Source organism: Crocodylus porosus, unplaced genomic scaffold, assembly GCF_001723895.1.
Source record: "Crocodylus porosus isolate Cpor-Errol unplaced genomic scaffold, CroPor_comp1, whole genome shotgun sequence".
NCBI lineage: Eukaryota > Metazoa > Chordata > Crocodylia > Crocodylidae > Crocodylus > Crocodylus porosus.
This window is the reverse complement of record NW_017728943.1, coordinates 21,185,577-21,202,232: the sequence shown is the minus strand read 5'-3', so window position 1 is coordinate 21,202,232 and position 16,656 is coordinate 21,185,577. Positions and strand designations below refer to the sequence as shown.

The 16,656-nt window shown below is 46.7% G+C and overlaps 2 protein-coding genes across 2 annotated transcripts in view; one reads left to right on the top strand and one right to left on the bottom strand.

The window, feature by feature from the left end:
- The first annotated feature begins 46 nt into the window (after positions 1-46).
- Positions 47-2,715, top strand: EMG1 (EMG1, N1-specific pseudouridine methyltransferase). Its single transcript, XM_019548884.1, has 6 exons — positions 47-411; positions 487-588; positions 858-999; positions 1,386-1,444; positions 1,601-1,750; positions 2,375-2,715. Exons 1-6 carry the CDS (start codon positions 298-300, stop codon positions 2,486-2,488), a joined length of 681 nt encoding a protein of 226 aa, XP_019404429.1. The 5' UTR covers positions 47-297; the 3' UTR covers positions 2,489-2,715.
- A 271-nt stretch (positions 2,716-2,986) lies between these two features.
- Positions 2,987-16,656, bottom strand: part of LPCAT3 (lysophosphatidylcholine acyltransferase 3) — a 25,151-nt gene continuing 11,481 nt past the window's right edge. Inside the window, exons 2-13 of the mRNA XM_019548881.1 lie at positions 10,746-10,853; positions 10,528-10,634; positions 10,269-10,362; positions 10,089-10,126; positions 7,640-7,818; positions 7,129-7,237; positions 5,630-5,716; positions 5,001-5,167; positions 4,424-4,571; positions 3,712-3,870; positions 3,475-3,601; positions 2,987-3,326 (exon numbers count right to left, since the gene is read on the bottom strand). Coding sequence (XP_019404426.1) covers positions 3,485-3,601; positions 3,712-3,870; positions 4,424-4,571; positions 5,001-5,167; positions 5,630-5,716; positions 7,129-7,237; positions 7,640-7,818; positions 10,089-10,126; positions 10,269-10,362; positions 10,528-10,634; positions 10,746-10,853 — 1,313 coding nt within the window. The 3' untranslated portion in view covers positions 2,987-3,326; positions 3,475-3,484. The remainder of the gene's footprint in view (positions 3,327-3,474; positions 3,602-3,711; positions 3,871-4,423; positions 4,572-5,000; positions 5,168-5,629; positions 5,717-7,128; positions 7,238-7,639; positions 7,819-10,088; positions 10,127-10,268; positions 10,363-10,527; positions 10,635-10,745; positions 10,854-16,656) is intronic.

Genomic DNA, 16,656 nt, shown 5'->3' with positions numbered 1-16,656 from the left:
GAAGGAGAAGGGCACCGGAAGTGTCCGACACCTAATCACTCCCCAACCCAGCCGGGGCCGGAACCTGCCCGCCCCTCTTCCGACATGGCGCAGCCACAACACGCGGCCGGTGGAAGTGGGCTCTGGAGGACGGAAGTACCCTCCCCCGCGCGTGGTCGCTCTTTTGGCGAGGAAGCAGGGTAGGAGGGAACTAGTCGCAGTTGAGGGCCGGAAGTGGCGGGGGCGAATCACCTCGCGCGTGTAGTGGACCGGAAGTGGCGGAGTGGTGTTCCCTGTGAATCTGCTCCTGGGCCCAAGATGGCGGCGCCCACGCGGCGGCACGACATGGACGCGGCTCCGGCTGCGAAGCGGCCCCGAGGGCAGCGGCGGCTCCTGGTCATCCTGGAGGGAGCCAGCCTCGAGACTGTGAAGGTGCGGGGAGGGGCCCGCGCGGGGCGGGCTGGGTTGGGCTGGGGCCGCCGGCCACTGACGCAGTTTCCCGCATAGGCCGGCAGGACGTACGAGCTGCTCAACTGCGACAAGCACAAGGCGCTGCTGGCGCGGAGCGGCCGCGACCCGGGCGCCGTCAGGCCTGACATCACCCATCAGGTAGGATTGCGCCGAGTCCCGCAGGGCTGGTCCTGGGGAGAACTCCTTCCTTACCCTTCTCGGAGCCTTTGCTGACAGCTTCTCCCCAGCCCTTCTGTGAAGGGTGAGCTCTCTGCGAGTAGCACTGCAGACTCCATCCCCCACCCCTGCCTCGGCAAAGCAACTCCTGGTGACTGTGGACCAGGTGTTGGTGCCCACTGATTTGCCCTGCCCTGTATCACTGAGTTGTATGGCCTTGCCTGCTTCCCCTGTTTGTTTTTCCACCCCAGAGCCTCCTGATGCTCATGGACAGTCCCCTGAACCGGGCTGGCTTGCTGCAGGTGTACATCCACACACAGAAGAATGTGCTGATTGAAGTAAACCCCCAGACAAGGATTCCCCGCACATTTGACCGTTTTTGTGGTCTGATGGGTAAGAGATTCAAGCTGTTGCTTGTCTGTGTGACAGCCTGGGGAGGGAGTTGGGGAAGCCAAGCCCTTCTGGGAAGACTGAAGGAGCAAGTTACACCTGCTTCAAAAAACCTTCAATTTCAAGAGAAAAGCAGGACAATTCTACCATGAGTCGGGATGCAGACCCCAGTGGTGCATTGTTTGTGAGAACTGAGGTAATTAAATGAGAGTGAGTTGAGCGCTCTGGAGCCACATTTCAAGGGTATTTCCATGAGAAAGTCTAACGGCTCAAAACATTGGAAACAAGGAGTCTCAGAGATGGAATCTTAGGGTGACTTTCCTAGCTCTTGCTTCTAAAAGTAGGATGGAGCAGGAAGATTTCTCATTTTTTATCTTGTCTCCTGCCAGTTCAGTTGCTGCATAAACTCAGTGTCCGATCAGCTGATGGACCGCAGAAACTTTTGAAGGTAAAAAAAATGTATGGCTCTTTTATAGGCAATTTCCTGACTGCTCCCAATGAGTTGAGAGTGTGGTAGGGAATGGCCACATGTTGAAGACTCAGAGCTTGTGTAGTAACATTTTCTCTCCCTGACACTGTGCTAAAGCTCCCCCCATTTTTGCAGGTAATTAAAAATCCAGTGACTGATCATCTTCCTGTGGGCTGCATGAAGATAGGCACTTCTTTCTCAGCTCCTGATGTGACAGATGCACGCAAACTGGTTCCTGAAGAACAGCCTGTTGCTATTGTTGTGGGAGCTTTTGCCCATGGCTCGGTAGGTCTCGTGCACTTGCACACACCCTTCTGATGTCCAAGCAGGACAATGGATCTATTTTATGGGGTGTTTTTCTTGTCAGTACAGATTCCTAGCAGTGGAAGTATACTAACCTGAGTGTAGTGTGCACTTGTTTAAAGTTCTTCTTTCTGGTGCTGTCTGAAACAATTTACTACCCAGGCACATGGAGAAAGTATGACAGGGGAGGGATCACTCTATTCTAAAGCATCTACTACTTTCCTATCAGACATGGGCAACTGGGCTAGACAGACCTTTGGTCTGAACCCTTCCTCCTCCCCCTGCCCCTTTCTGTCTTCCCACCTCAGCTCCCATATGACAGTTGTATTTGTTGTGCTATTTGTTTTCACTTTTTCTGACATTAGGGTTTTAACTTTTGTCAGGGCAATTCTGTTCTTCTGTGGTCTCAGCAGCAATGACATATGGCATCAGAGGTTGTCCTAGACTATCCCAGAGGCAGCTGCATTTCAGTTTTGTTTTTTGAGGTGGGGAGAGTGCTGTGTGCGTGCTAAATGCTAGGGCTACTATAGCAGTAGAGGGCAGTAGCTCACTAGGTGAAAGGGTTTATTTTTGCTTCTTCCTCATTTTCTCTCTCCTTTACTACAGCTGGATGTTGACTATACAGAGAAGATGGTTTCTATCAGCAACTATCCTCTTTCTGCTGCATTGACTTGTGCCAAGATCACTACAGCCTTTGAGGAGGTTTGGGGAGTAGCGTAAGCCCTTTTGTTCTTACCCTGGTGAAAACGGACTCCTTATATATCGCAGATTTTGGTGCTGTTTTACTGAAGTCTGTATATGAGACAGCCTTGGGCTCCTGTCCTTCCCAAAGAGGAGCAAGTGTACAGTTGAGAGTTTTTCTCTGCTATTCCTGAGGATCAGATGCTAAGAAAGGCCCTTCAGGGGTGGCTATTTACTTCTGATGTATTAAAAGCTATTTTGATACATTTGTATGTTTGGACAGTTCTTGTATTTGGCACAGGAGAAATTCTGGAGATATTCTGAAGGGTGTGGGTTTGTTCCAAGGAGGGAACTAGATTTCTCTGCTTCAGCTGCAATGGACAGTATGGGCAAGAGTAACAGAGCCATGCTCTGCTAACCCTCTGGCAGCCAGACACCCTACAGGTGATATGGTACAGGTCTTGAAACCTACTGTGCCAAGTAGGGGAGCTTATACTTCTCACTCATACCCATCCAACAGAAAAAGCAGCTTGTGAATGAGTGAATAAAAACAGATTTTTTTATCTGGCATAACTGAAACGTAGAAAAGTCAGGATGTGGCTCCGTTCCCATGTAGGGGCTGTGTTGAGTGCTTTACAATCATCTGATACCAGCAGAAAAATGGGAGTGTCCACCAGGGGGCAGTAGAGAGATAAGGCAACATGTAGCGTGGGGGTACCGGAGGGAGGTTTTCTCCTGTATCCCTTGTCCTTGGATCTCTGACCCTGTGCTCTCTCTTCCCCCTCCTCACTTTGAAAGAAGGGTTGGACTTCAACACAGCAAACTTGGCAGGCAAGGACTCCAAACACCCCTGTGACAAATGCACACGTGGTAAAATCTGGAAGAGATAATGAGTCAGGATTATAAACAAAGCAATTTCCAGCTGAAAGCACTAATTATCTCAATCCCGATCTACAGCCTTCTTCTCCCATTATTCTAGCCTTGAGCTCCTCTCAAGGTGTTAGATTGAAGGCTCTCTCTCTCACCTTCTGGCTGTTACTCTGCTTTCTTTAACTTTTCTTTCCGTGGCACAAGCATTCTGTGGATGTAAGGCAACCCAAACAGTAAGGTGAGGAACAGCACATGGCCTATGAAATAAACTGAGCTGTAAACCTGTAGAGAAGAAGAAAATCATATTAAAACCTCTTCTGCTTGCTGTACCTTCAAGTTAGGACAGTGGGGAGAAGGGGAGGGAAAAAAGTCACTTTGAGACTCTTGTGTACCTTCAGCCACTTGTCCCAAGTGAAAAGGCAAAATGGTACTAGGGAGTAACCCATGAACATCCAGTGGTTAGTCTGCTGCAGCACATAGAAGACAGGCTTCAGGACAGTGATGGAGGCCAAAGTGCTCAGTGCAGGGCTGTTGCGCACCAGACTGACAGCCTGAAAAAACAGAAATTGGCCACTAGAATTCCCCACCCGTAATAAGACCTCCTGGGGCAACCTATGCAGGGTTGTTTGCATTCTGTGACTATTGAATTAGACTCCACTGCAGTTGTCAAATACTACATCTGAAGGGAGTGAAATGCTCTATCCAGCTCAGCAGAATTTTATTGTTAAGTCTGCTGGAACTAAGTATAAAAGCCATAGTTTAAGTGATAAAATGAAGTTTTAGCGGAAGTATCAAGCTTGTGTGCTTGTCTTGCCAGCTTTGCAGTTGCTAAGAACTTCAACTGCCGTTTCTTCAAGCACTAGCATTCCTCTGCCAGTTTGTTACGGTAGTGACAGATAACTGATGCAGAAACTCACAGTTTACTGAGTGCTTGCATGCACCAGCCCATATGCCAAAAGCTCATAGATCAGTTTTGTAGTTGATTCTCGTAAACCCTCCCCTGTGGCAGTTTCTAAAAGCTGCTGCAAACTTAGGAGTAACTAGAGCCCACAGGAACTTGCGTATGGTAGGCCCTCCCCTTCTAATACACCAGACAAAACTTACCTGTTTTTCAACAATGACTATAAGGAGCTCCATTTGGAAGCACACCAGGTAGCCAGAATGCAATCCATGCCAAATAGCCAGAAAAAACAAAGCTAGTGCCTGTGACACTAGCTTGTTGCCAAGGAACTTCAGCCGCTTGAAGATGTAGCTGGATCAGAGATGCAACAACTCAGTGCAATTCTAACTGGTTAGTTACCCTCCCCTTTCCAGGCTGGAGACATAGGGCACAGGAGACTGAATGCCTCTTAGTAACCTACGGCCAGTGAAATGGGACAAATTCTGCCAATCTATATTACCCCCGACTTGATTGAATCCTGACTGATGGGGAGAGTTCACTCTGCTGGCCATGCCTGCTTAGTAGGAGCATGATCAAGCATTTGTCCAGCTAAAAGCCGTTTCAAACCACCAAGCAATTTCAATAGGACTCCTTAATGCACACAAGACTGAAAGCTGTTCACTCCATTTTAACATCCCTGTCCCAGCCACGGAGCCCATTAAGCCCCACATCCCATTTGCAACTGTGGCTGGGTCTAGGTTGAGATGATACTATATGAAACAATCCATCTCCCCTGCTCACCGGGCCACCCAGGCATTGGTGTTGATGTTGAAGGATGCGATGGTCCCTGTAAACAAGGGCGTTGTTTCATATAACCAGACCTTCATATTGGCACAGGCATCCCACTTTGGCTTTCCATTCTCGTCCTGCCCATTGTATCCAAGACCAATGAGGATGCAAACGCCTTCCTGTGAGAAACCACATGATAAGGGAAAAGCAGCACCCCCTCCTAGAGAGGCCAAGGTTAAGCAATTGCGAGATCTCTAGTGGCACAACCAAACAGCTACCAGCTACTTCCTTGCTTGCTAGTAACAGCAGAACTGAGTAGCCACTGGCTAGCATCCATTCTTTGTCCAGAACAGATTGACTTTTATTAGTAGATGTTTTAGATGGGGAATCCAGAAAAAAGATGACAAAGCTGATATGGAAATACAGAGTGCCCGAGCGAGGGACTAACAATAGAGGGATGGGGGTGAGGAGGGGAACGTGACTAGGTTACAGGCAATACATGACTCCCTCCCCTCAGTGTCATGGCAGCCCTAGGGGAAGAGGGCAGAGCTTAGCAGCTGCAGGGGCTCAAACTTTAATGCATCTGTGTTACATCTTAAAAAGGTAGATTTTTACAGAGTACATCTGCTTTCCAGACTCACCGTGACAAGCCAGCAGGTGACATATTTATAGAGTACCACTTTGCCCCAGACCAACATGTAAAAGCAACGGAACCAGAAAGACTGCTCCTGCAGAGAATTAGAAAGAATCCATGAGAAGAAGTAAAAAAAGAAAGAGTTGAGACTTGAGTGAGAAATGGCATTACTAGACTTGAGTGGATGGTATCTCTTTTATACTAGCTGCTCTAAAAGTTAAGGGAGACAGCTAATATAGCTGCTACAATCTAATGTAGGGGCACTCAACCTCCAGCCCACGGCAGACTGTCATTTGGCCCACAGGTCTGGAAATTTGGCAGTGGGGGGTGGTGCCACTGCTCCCCTGTTCCTAAATCTCTGGAACTATGGGGAGTCCTGAATCCAATGTGCTGGATTTGATGCCTGATCCCAGCATGCAGGGCTGGGTGGAGGCAGCACCAGGACCCAGGGCCCAATCCTGGTGTGGTGGACCAGCAGAGGGTAGCACCAGGCCACCAGGATTCAATTGCAATATGTTGGGGCCAAAAAAGGACAGGCCTCTGGGACCCAATCCTGGCACATGGAATGGTGCTGGGCCCCCAGTCCTCAATCCCAGTGCGTGGGAGGCAGGATGGACAGTGCTGGGCCCTTGGGAACCACTGCCTGAGCACAGGAAACAGGAACAGCTGGCCCAGGATTTAAGACCCATTCCCAGTGCACATGCGGGTGGTGCCAAGCCCCAGGGCCCAATCTGCAAGACCAGCCCCATACTACTTATCTGGCCTGTTGGGCCAAAAGGTTGAGCACCACAGACCTAATGTAATCCGACTGCTGTAAAGCCACAAACCACCAGACGCACTAACATAATAGCTATTCTGGAAAGACTTTGGGCTAAATTCTAGAAATAAAAATCTTAAGTACACATTTGCTCATGGTAATGTAGAATCGCCCTTTTCTCTAAGGATCTCAAATATTTAGATCAGTCTCCAGCAAAAATGAGTAGATCTGCACAGCCAGCTGATTTTGCTGGGTAAGGCTGAAGTAATATGACAGAGGCAGGTTCCTGAATGAATGCTGGCACTGGGGACATTTTGGATTATGAAGTGTCCATGATATCTTTGTGACTTCTGTACTTCCAACAAAACCTAAGGAATGATATGCAAAGAACTTTGTTATAGCGATGATTAAAGACTGGTATCATTAAAGGATCAAGAAATGCAAATGCTACGGTTCCAACAGCAACACTAATAGGGTTGTTCTACAATTATCATTCTATTCCTAGAATTCTGGTTCAATTTATAATCGGATATACTGCTGTTTTTAATTAGATGCAGTCCACAACACCTGCAGTAAGAACTGCATTAATACATATGTTTAAGAATGCCTAGTTTTACATTCAGGATCAGTTACAGGTAATCTCAAAAAAATGTTTTCATTCAGTTTAATCTTCCTGTTTTGTGTAGCAAGTGCCCTCTAAAGGAGCAGATGAGCTTCTACAGCTCTAATTACCAAGGTTAGCCACTTACCAGGAATTTATCAGAGAGAAAGTATTCGTCAGAAACATATGGGCTCAACAGGGTGTAGATTACCAGACAGATGAGGCCCAAGGTCAGGCGCTTGAGAGCAGGCACAAAGCTGGAAGGGAGGAAAAAAAAGTGGAGTGTTAATGAGTACACAGTGGAGAAAGACACCAGACCCCAAAACAAAAACATTTAAAAGCAGAAGTAAAGACAAGTGCTGGGATGGGCAGGCAAAAGAAATGGTGTCCAGTGCAGCTGCTGCATCCACTGGTAAATTGGTATCCCACCAGGTATAGGATGAGCTTTGCAGAAAAAGTGATGTCCCAGGAAAATGCTAGCAAGTAACATGTTAAGTTCCTGGTCTGCTCTTTGAAGACTGCCTCCCCCTCTAAATTACCATTAAGCCCAGTGCTCCCACATGGCGCTAGATGGTAACATGTGCTAGGAAGTGTGTTGCATGCCTTGTTAAAGAGTGTTCTGGCATTTCAGGAGAGGGTGCCAGGGTGGTTCTGGTTACCTGTTGGGTCTCTGGCCTGGAACATCAGTCATCTCACCCCTTGCCAGTTTCTGATAGTCTGTCATGGAGAACTGGGGCCCCACCATGAAGGCACCATAGAAATAGGAGAAGCCCGAGACCTCCAATAAGGTAGGAACTCCCCGGACTGCAAATCGCTGCTGCTCTGGGGTCAGGGCCTCCTATATTAAAATGAGAGGGGTTAATGTGACCTTGAAGGGACCCCAGAATAGGTCTAGGCCAGGGGCAGGCAATTATTTCAGCTTGAGGGCCATTTAAGGAGGTTTGGTGAGCTGTTGAGGGCCACAAGTATAGCCCTGCCCCTTGGCCACTATCTTGGGACCAGGAGTCCGGTCCCTAACCCCTGACCTTTGCCACCAGAAGTCCCTTCCCTTGCCCCCTGGAAATACTCTTTTTGGGAGGGTGGTTGCCATCTTAGAACCAGAAAAAAAACCCAACTACCATACATTAAAAGTCAAACATCTACTACAACATACTTTAATTTTATTACAAAAAATATTTTTGTCATAATTTGTGTTTGTGTACTGTGTATAGAGGTGATTGCATAACAACTCAAAATGAATTCTTAGCTTTTTATATAGTGTGTAGGGAGGTGGTTGGAGGGGATGTGTAGGGGGGTGTTTATGATAGGATATGGGGGAGTTTGAGGGGTGTGGATGTGTAGCTCTAGAACACACTGCCCTCTCCTGCAATCAATGCAGGCAACACAAGGGTAGGGTGGAACGTGTACATCTGTGTGTGTGTGGTTTGTGATGTGTGAGGCAGGATGGGAGGGGTGTAGGGACCCCCCCACACATACTCCCCCCATGGCACAGCAGCAGGTGGGGACACTGGTGCCTGGCTCTGGCCAGCACACATGCTGCAGAGGAGTGCAGCCCCTGTTGGGCCACTTATTTCCCCAGCACTCATGGGGCACAGGAGGGAAGCCCCAGGTGCTGGAGCTGGCTGCTTTCGCTGCCCCAGCCTGCTCCAGTGGCTGGGGCTTCCCTCCTGTGTTTCCCTGGCACTCCAAGCACTCACAGGGCAAACTGCTCAGTGGAGGCTGCGCTCCTCACAGCGCTGGCTGGAGCCAGGCACCAGTGCGAAGCAGAGTGCCCCTCCCCGCCTGCCAGAGTTGCCATGGCGGGGAGCGTTCCCATACACCTTCTCCCTCACACCCACACCTTGCCCACTTGAGCTCCGTGCTGCAGTCAGCCCCATGCTGGGCCCCTTCTGCCCACGAGGGTGGGAGTGAGGCATAATAGGGTAATGTTGGGGGCAGGTATAGGTGCCTCACTCCCACTGTTGTGGGTGGAAGGACTAGATGCAGCACAACTTGTTGTGGGGGGAGGGGAGGGGTGCTGCAGACTGGATGAAAAGTACATGGCAGGCCAGATCTGGCCCATGGGCCATAATCTGTCCGCTCCTAATCTAGGCTCAGAATTTGCAACCTGTTACCTTTACAACTGGAAATTTTAACTTTTACATTTAGGGTACTATCCCATTTACTGGTTTTAGATCCAAGCCCTTGCCCTCCCCACCCCTGTAACAACACAATCCTCACTTGAGACCTGTCATGGGGATCCACATTCTCAGGTAATACCTGAACAAAGGGCATGCCACATCCACCCCCTTCAGTGTACTAAGTGCAGTAGAGCTTGCAGCCCTGCTCTCTGATCCCCATGCAGTGGCATGCACACACCCAAGCTTCTATAAGTCCTAAGGGCTAGGATGTGAATGTTTCCTTGCACAATCTCACTGCACAATGCACTTGCAATTAACTTTACCTTGGGAAATATAATTGTACTCTGTTCTCTTATAATCACTAATGATTGCGTGAATGCTGATGACAGGGCAATACCCAGAATGGGATCTGTGGAGTTGATACCCTAGGGTAGGATTAGGATATTGCAATAAAGATTCCAATCTCTCTTCCTTTATTGACAGACAGTCTTTCCCACACTGAGCTCTGGGATGACTGCTACTTTGCTGTTAGGGTTCTGCTAATGTCACCCTAGACAAGAAGCAAAAAGGTGAGGATTTGCAGGGAAAGGTACTCCTATGACTAAGGAAGAAAAAACCAGAGAGATTGCATACGAAACCAAACCAATGCTGAGTGGTCTGCAAGCCTGGGCAGTAATTTCCATAAAGGAAGGGCTCTGTTATGCTGGGAACCAGGACTCCTGAGGAATGGATTTTATAGGGTTTGCAGGGAAGAGAGTAAGATACTAGTTCAGCTTCCAAAGGTAAGGTGCTTTTCCCATCTGCAATTCCTAATGTTCCCAAGCCAAACCTGCAAAACAATTCCCTTCAGACACTTGCAGATGTCTCCCTCACAGCTATGATTTTGCTGAGCTGTGGATTTAGCATATACCATCTCTTGCCAGAGACTCACTTAACTGGCCTCCAGCTGACAGGAAAGGAAAGGAAGGAAAGATGGGGCTTCACTCACCACAACTTGTCCTCCATCATAATAATCGATGGCTAAACCTAAATAAAGAAAGAGAGAAAAATTATGCCAAGACACCTATTGGACACGTGGAGTTGAACATCATGGATTCTGGCACCCTCACTTCAGGCCAGGGTTTGAATTCAGTTTGTGGGGATGGCAGGAAAGTCATGCATCACTCACCAATCAGTTTGAGAGTCAAGACACAGTGTGGCATGGTCCACTTGATGTCATAATGCTCTGTGGCTGTGAAGTAATAGCCAGCCATAAGGTACATCTGAAAGAGACCAAGGTATGGATTACTCGGGCTCTGCCTCCTCCTGCAGAGTTTGCTCCGTCACTCCCAATCACTCTTTTCACTCCCAATCACTGCTGGGAAGTGAAGAACTGAGCAACAGCAGGCTTCCTCCCTTAGATGGATGCAGAAAAGAAAGAGATTTACCATCTGAAAGCAAAATGTGGTGCAGACAGCAGTCACTGTGCGACCCATAAGTCTCAGTACAAGGAACTGGATCAGGACACATAACAGGGAGTGAAAGAACTGTGCCCCTATAGAGAGATATGAACCAGGAATTAAATCACAGCAGGTCCTTTCCCACTGAATGAAATGCTTGTCTCCATAGTCTTTTTCTCCCCCCTTTTGCCCCTGGTCTCTCTTACCAAAGTTGAAGTAGGCAATTGAGAGCCCTGTGAGAGTGTTGTACAGGTGAATGAGGTAGACCTCCTTCTGGAAGAGGAAATAGCGCTGGAACAAGGCAAATGGGTACCCTGAGAAGGGAAACAAAAACCAAAACCAAAAAAGCCAACATGACTCCTTGCAAACAAGCAGAGAGATTTGTTATGTAGTTCTAACTCTAAGCCATAATGTTTTGAGATCAGTTACTACATATACATATCCTTGGCTGTTCTTTCCACCTCTTGAAGCATTACTCTGTATGTTATAATATACACAGAAAACTGTATTCAAAGAATATTATTAAGTCAAAGTGTAGACTACAGGTATCAAACTGATCTTGGATTCTCAGCTGGATCCGGACAGTATGGCTCCTTGCAAGCAGGATCTGGCCCAAGGCACAGGACAGGAGCAGTCACCATGATGGCAGTGGCTTGACAACCCTGATGCAGACCCACCAATTAGGAAGGCCAGAATATGGTTGCATGTGCAGCCTTAAATCAGTCCCCTTGTACACATACATTATGAAACAGTCTTTAATTGTACAACAATATACTATTTCCCCACAAGACCCCTGTCTGTCTCAGTGCACAAGATGCTGCTCAAGGGCATCAGGGCTGTAATTCAGGAAGCTGTTGGTCTATACGACCCATGCTTCGTGTTGCAGAAGTTAGTGAAGAAGTTAGATGACTGAAGAAAGAGAAAGGACAATCATATACTTAAGGCAATCGAGTGCTGCTCTAGAAGAAATGGCTGGAGTTCCTGCATAATGCTGGACAAGTTAAAAGAATCCAAATTTGTCACATGTCCATGAATTGTGTGTTCCGCCTTCTCTAAGAGCCCTGAGGTGCAGAAGTGTAGATCGCACATCACTGCAGCTAACATCTTGCATTTTTCCTAACATAACTATTTGGTTATGTAACTTTATCATCTTTCAACAGGAAGACAGAAAGGGACTTGGACTCTTCCAGTCAATTAGATTTCTGTAAGTTTATAGCTCTAGCAGGTTGTCATACTTTTAGGGAGATAGAATACATGCTTTACTAGAATTTCACAGATATTTGATGGTAGCAAAAAAATCTGTGGTAAGCCAGGCACCTTGGATTCCATTCCAGGCTCTGGATCCTTCTCCTCAAATCTGGCTCTGTCCCGCTTGGCTCCTTGTGTCAACCCTGTTTCTTCTCCTTGCCTGTTCAGTCCTAGGCTCTACTCTCCAGGTTTCCTATTCTAGTATACTTGTTCAGCTAATCACTTCACACCCCACCCTCCAGACCTTAAATCTCATCCAATCTCTCTCTTCCCAAACAAACCCTTAGTTGCCTATTCTGGGTGTCTCATCCAATATCAGTCTCCTTCCCCCACCTTTTCCCTGTTTCCTTACTAGCTAACCCCAGTCCCCTCAACTCCCTGCCCAGTTTAACTCACTCTCAACTCCCTCCTGTCTTCCTTCAAGTAGTCCCAGTCCCAGTTTTCTGACCTTCCTACACTATCAATCCTAGTCTCATCATTCTTAACCCTGTGGGCTCTCTGGCCCCATCCAATTCAAACCAGTCCCACTAGTCCTTGAAATCAGATGTTTTCTCCCTCATCCACTTCACTTCCTTGATCACCAGACATCTTGTCCCAATCGACTACCTTCCTTCCCCTTTGGTTCAGATTTTGTTCCATCTGCAAGTGATACAGAAGCTTCCTCCTCCTTTACACTGCTTAGGTGCCACCAGGAGAAAGAGAAGAGCCAAGAGCCCAAGGATGACAGAACCCCTTTGTTTCTAGTTCCTGTTTCTAACCTTGCTGAAGCCCAGAGTAACTTGTACAGGGAAAGAATTTGTATGGAACAGTTTGGATAAGGATGACCCTGACTCAGGCACGGGGGTGGATTAGATGACCTCTTGAGATCCCATCCAGCCCTACTTTTCTACAGTTCTGTTGAATCTGTGAGAGCCTTTCTGCGCTCTTGTAGCCAACATAGGGGAAAACAGTCCGTTACCTTGGATTCAAGTAGCAGGTGGGGAGGCAGGCAGCTGCTGTGGCTCTGACCTGTGCTCAGATCTGCTGCCATTCCCTGGCCCACACACACACACCTGTTCCTTGCTGCCTGTGCTGCCCTGCTTGCCCCCCACCACCTTTGCCTCCCCTAGGCCCAGCACTTACTCTCAATCACAGCTCTAGCTCCAGTCCGAGGCATGGAGCACGTAGTGGCTCCAGCCCCCACCTGGGTAGGCAATAGCAGTTGTGGTGGTTGTAGCAGAGCTGCTTGGCCAGGCAGGGGCTAGAACCACTGCTTGCTCCATGCTCCAGGCTGGAGCAGTGCTGGAGCCATGACTGAGGGTTAAGTGACAGCAGAAGGAGGCAAGTAGTAGGCATGGGCAGGTACTTCAGGGTGCAGGCACAAGGAAAGACTGGTTCTGGGAGGCACAAGTACAACAGGAAGCAGGTGACAGGAGAGACACGTGGTGGTGGGAACAGGGAGCAAAGGGCAGGAGTTAGGCCATTTGATTCCCCCCTCCCCCTCCAATGCCTGCCCCACATGCCAATGCTTTCCCTACTGCAGCAGTGGGGGATGAATTTTAGACTAACCTCCAATAATTAGATTCTATACATAAAATAATGTAACAAATTTGTAATATTCCATGTATAGAATCTAAGTATTTTGGGGGGGGGGGGAGTCATCTTAAGTCTCCTTAAATAATATTCTGCAGCACAGGATGAAGACAAAAGCATGATGATTCCTTTTCATCTCAATGGGTTTTATTATCCCTCTTCCCCAGAGTCTAGTCTAGTCCGTGTTAAGCTATGCTATTTTACAAGACGTTGTCAGTGCCCATGAATTATGTGTATGAATACAAATGTTAAAATCAGATCTCTGTTGGTTAGGATGTTTCTGAGGAAATTCATGACCAAATGACTCCTCATCTATGCCAAGAAGCGTAAACCTAGGCATGAGATGATATAGCATTATTATCAAAGCTCATCACATTATTTACATGGGTTTCAGACCATTCTGAAAAATAAAAAGAGTTCATGATATGATAGACCATAGATTGGGACTACTTTATTCAAGTGAACCCGCAAATTGCACCACCAACTCTACAGGGACTCCTGTCTCAATAGTATTGTGTGATGTACTAGCACAATTAAAGGTAAGGTTACAGCAGATTTCTAGTTTAATAGTGTAAAATAGGTCTAAAATAATTGTCTTTTAGGTTAACAGATTATCTCATGTCTTTATTATGGTTTTCCCCACCATTTTATTTTTCTAATACAGTTTCTGAAAAAAAGTATTGTTGGCTATGATTATTAGAAAGGGCCATGAAACTGAATTTTCTTAACAGCTAACCTTTCTCTTCAGATATCTTTTTCCAAGGAACTTGATTAGATAGGTTTTAAGCCCCAAAATGATCACTGTGATCATCTTACCTAATTCCTGCATAAAAGACCATTGGACTTCCCTGCATTAATTCATGGCTGAATTACGGGACAGGTATTAGAAAAACACCCAACCTTTATTTAGCAAGTTGTCAATGATGAAAACTTCACCAGCACAGGGGTGTCAAAAACATGGCCCACAGATGCATTTAATCTGGCCAGGGGGGTCCTATATGAGCTGGAAATTCAGGGGCAGGGCCTACTGCCAAATTCCCAGCTATGGATCCCAGGTGGGGACATATGTCAGTAGTGAGAGGTGTGAGCAATGGCTGTGGTAACTTCTGCACCACCACCACTGCTGCTTGCCCTGCTGCTGCCACTGAGTCTGGATCCAGCCCATAAGGAGCCCTGCAGTTCCGATCCAGCCTTGGGGCTTGATGAGTCTGACATCCCTGTACCAGTGCATTTTTTAAGGGGAAATGGTTGGTATGGCCTCTTTGTTTGTGTGGATTCTGTAATAATTACAGACAAGTTATTTGTTTTCTCCATTTATTTCTCTAGGAAAACCATAAATTACTATTTTAGCTTGCAATATTCTAGCACAACACTGGTCAATGCTGACTTTATACCAGTTCTTAAAATTGCTGTCCATTATGAGTGCATTTGCTGATGATCAGAAATCTTTTTGATCATGCCAGTATTGAAGAGAGTCACAGCTATTTACTTCACTTTAATCACATATGTTTTCACTGTTCAAGATAAAGACATGTAGCATGTGACATGATTATATCTGCTGCTGCAACTTTCTGGAGTCTTCCTCTGTAAACATCGTAAAGGAAAATAGTAGCATTATTTGGAAAATGGAATTCCCATTTCACAGGAAATTCTAATTTAGACCAAAAATCCAAATTCTGAGATTAACTGTAGAATGAAAATTCCTACCAATGTGTGTGTGTGTGGGGGGGGGGGAGCAGAGGAAATCACACAATTCAATTCAGAATTGATTAAAAAAAAAGAGAACTTCTGGAACACTTGCACTAAAAATATTTTCAAAATTTTTCAGCGAAAAAGTAAAGAGAGAGACGCACACATTCCTATGAAACATTTGGATTTCAAACAGAAAATGAATCCATTATTTTTTCAGCCACCTCAAGAAAACAACATTCAGTCGGAGTATGCACAATAAGAGAATATGAAAAAGCAGTTCTTAAACAGAAGACATTTTGCTGTTAAGGTAGATATTCATATAGAGCACCTGTAGAATGAAGGCAGAAAGTAACTTGCAGGATATGGTGCCATTCAGGTTCAATGTTCACAATGTCACCTTGAACCACCCAACAGGCAAACTCCATGTGAAGCATTCTGCAATTCACACACACACAAATGGCTTTCTCTGACATGCATTAGGGCTTGAGCCCTGCTGAAGATCCATCTTTTAATTGCTGCTTTCCTGAAACTGGCAGTGGGAGCTGTACATAGCTGAGAGTTCATGTGGGCAAAATCTTTTGGGAGAGGATCAGTCATAATCTGAGTCCAAAGTCTGCAAAAAGTCACATGATATATAACCTTTGAAAGGAAGGGCTGCATCTCAGGAACCCTTGCTCAAACCTCAGATTTGGACCACTAATGCTGCTTTAGAGCCCTACATGACAGTAATTTTATAAACTCTTCTAAAATTCACATGGTGACTCACCCAGAAAAAATGGTGGTTAATAAGTTGTTTTCAACCTTAACTCTAATAATGCTACTGTCCCATTATACTAGTGGTACCCAAACATTTTGCTCCAAGGGCCAGATGAGCAGTGCCAGGTCAGTCCACGGGCCTGATCCAGCTGTGCAGGGCCAAAGGGTTAATCAAGGTTAATTAGGCAGGGCCACAAGGTTAATCAGGCAGGGTCTACCTACTATGAACCCATGCTGGTTGCCCTTCAGCATTATATTACCCGTTGGACCCCTACAAATGTGATCCTTCATAATTTTTTCAAGGGTTTTCCCAAGCACAGAGGTGATCCTAACTGGTCTATAATTACCCAGAACCTCCTTCTTCCCCTTCTTGAAAGTAGGGACCACATTGGCCCCTATTAATTGGGAACATTAATTGGTACATTGATAGAGATTTTTAGGGCCAATACCAATACTGGAGCCCAATTTAGCTAGGCAGGGCTTGGAAATGTGGTGGAGTGGTGGCAGTGCTAATTGCTGCAACTCCTCCTCTGCCAAATTTCTGGACCCATGGGTTGCCTCACAGGCTCCCCAAGTCAGATCTGGCCCATGGGCACAGGACTGAGCACCTCTGTTCTAGAAAGAAGTTCCAATATCAGAGTTATGCCCTTACTTAGACTACCACAGTGAATATGAGCTGTGATAATGGCTATTTCATCTAGAATGGTGGATCATGAACTAGATGGATGTTTCCCCAACCAGTGTGCTGTGGCACAAAAGTGTGCCATCAGAAATGATCAGATGTGTCATGGAGTTTTGCCATGGCAATGAGCTACAATAGGTATGAGGATGGGGAATGCCTCAACAAGC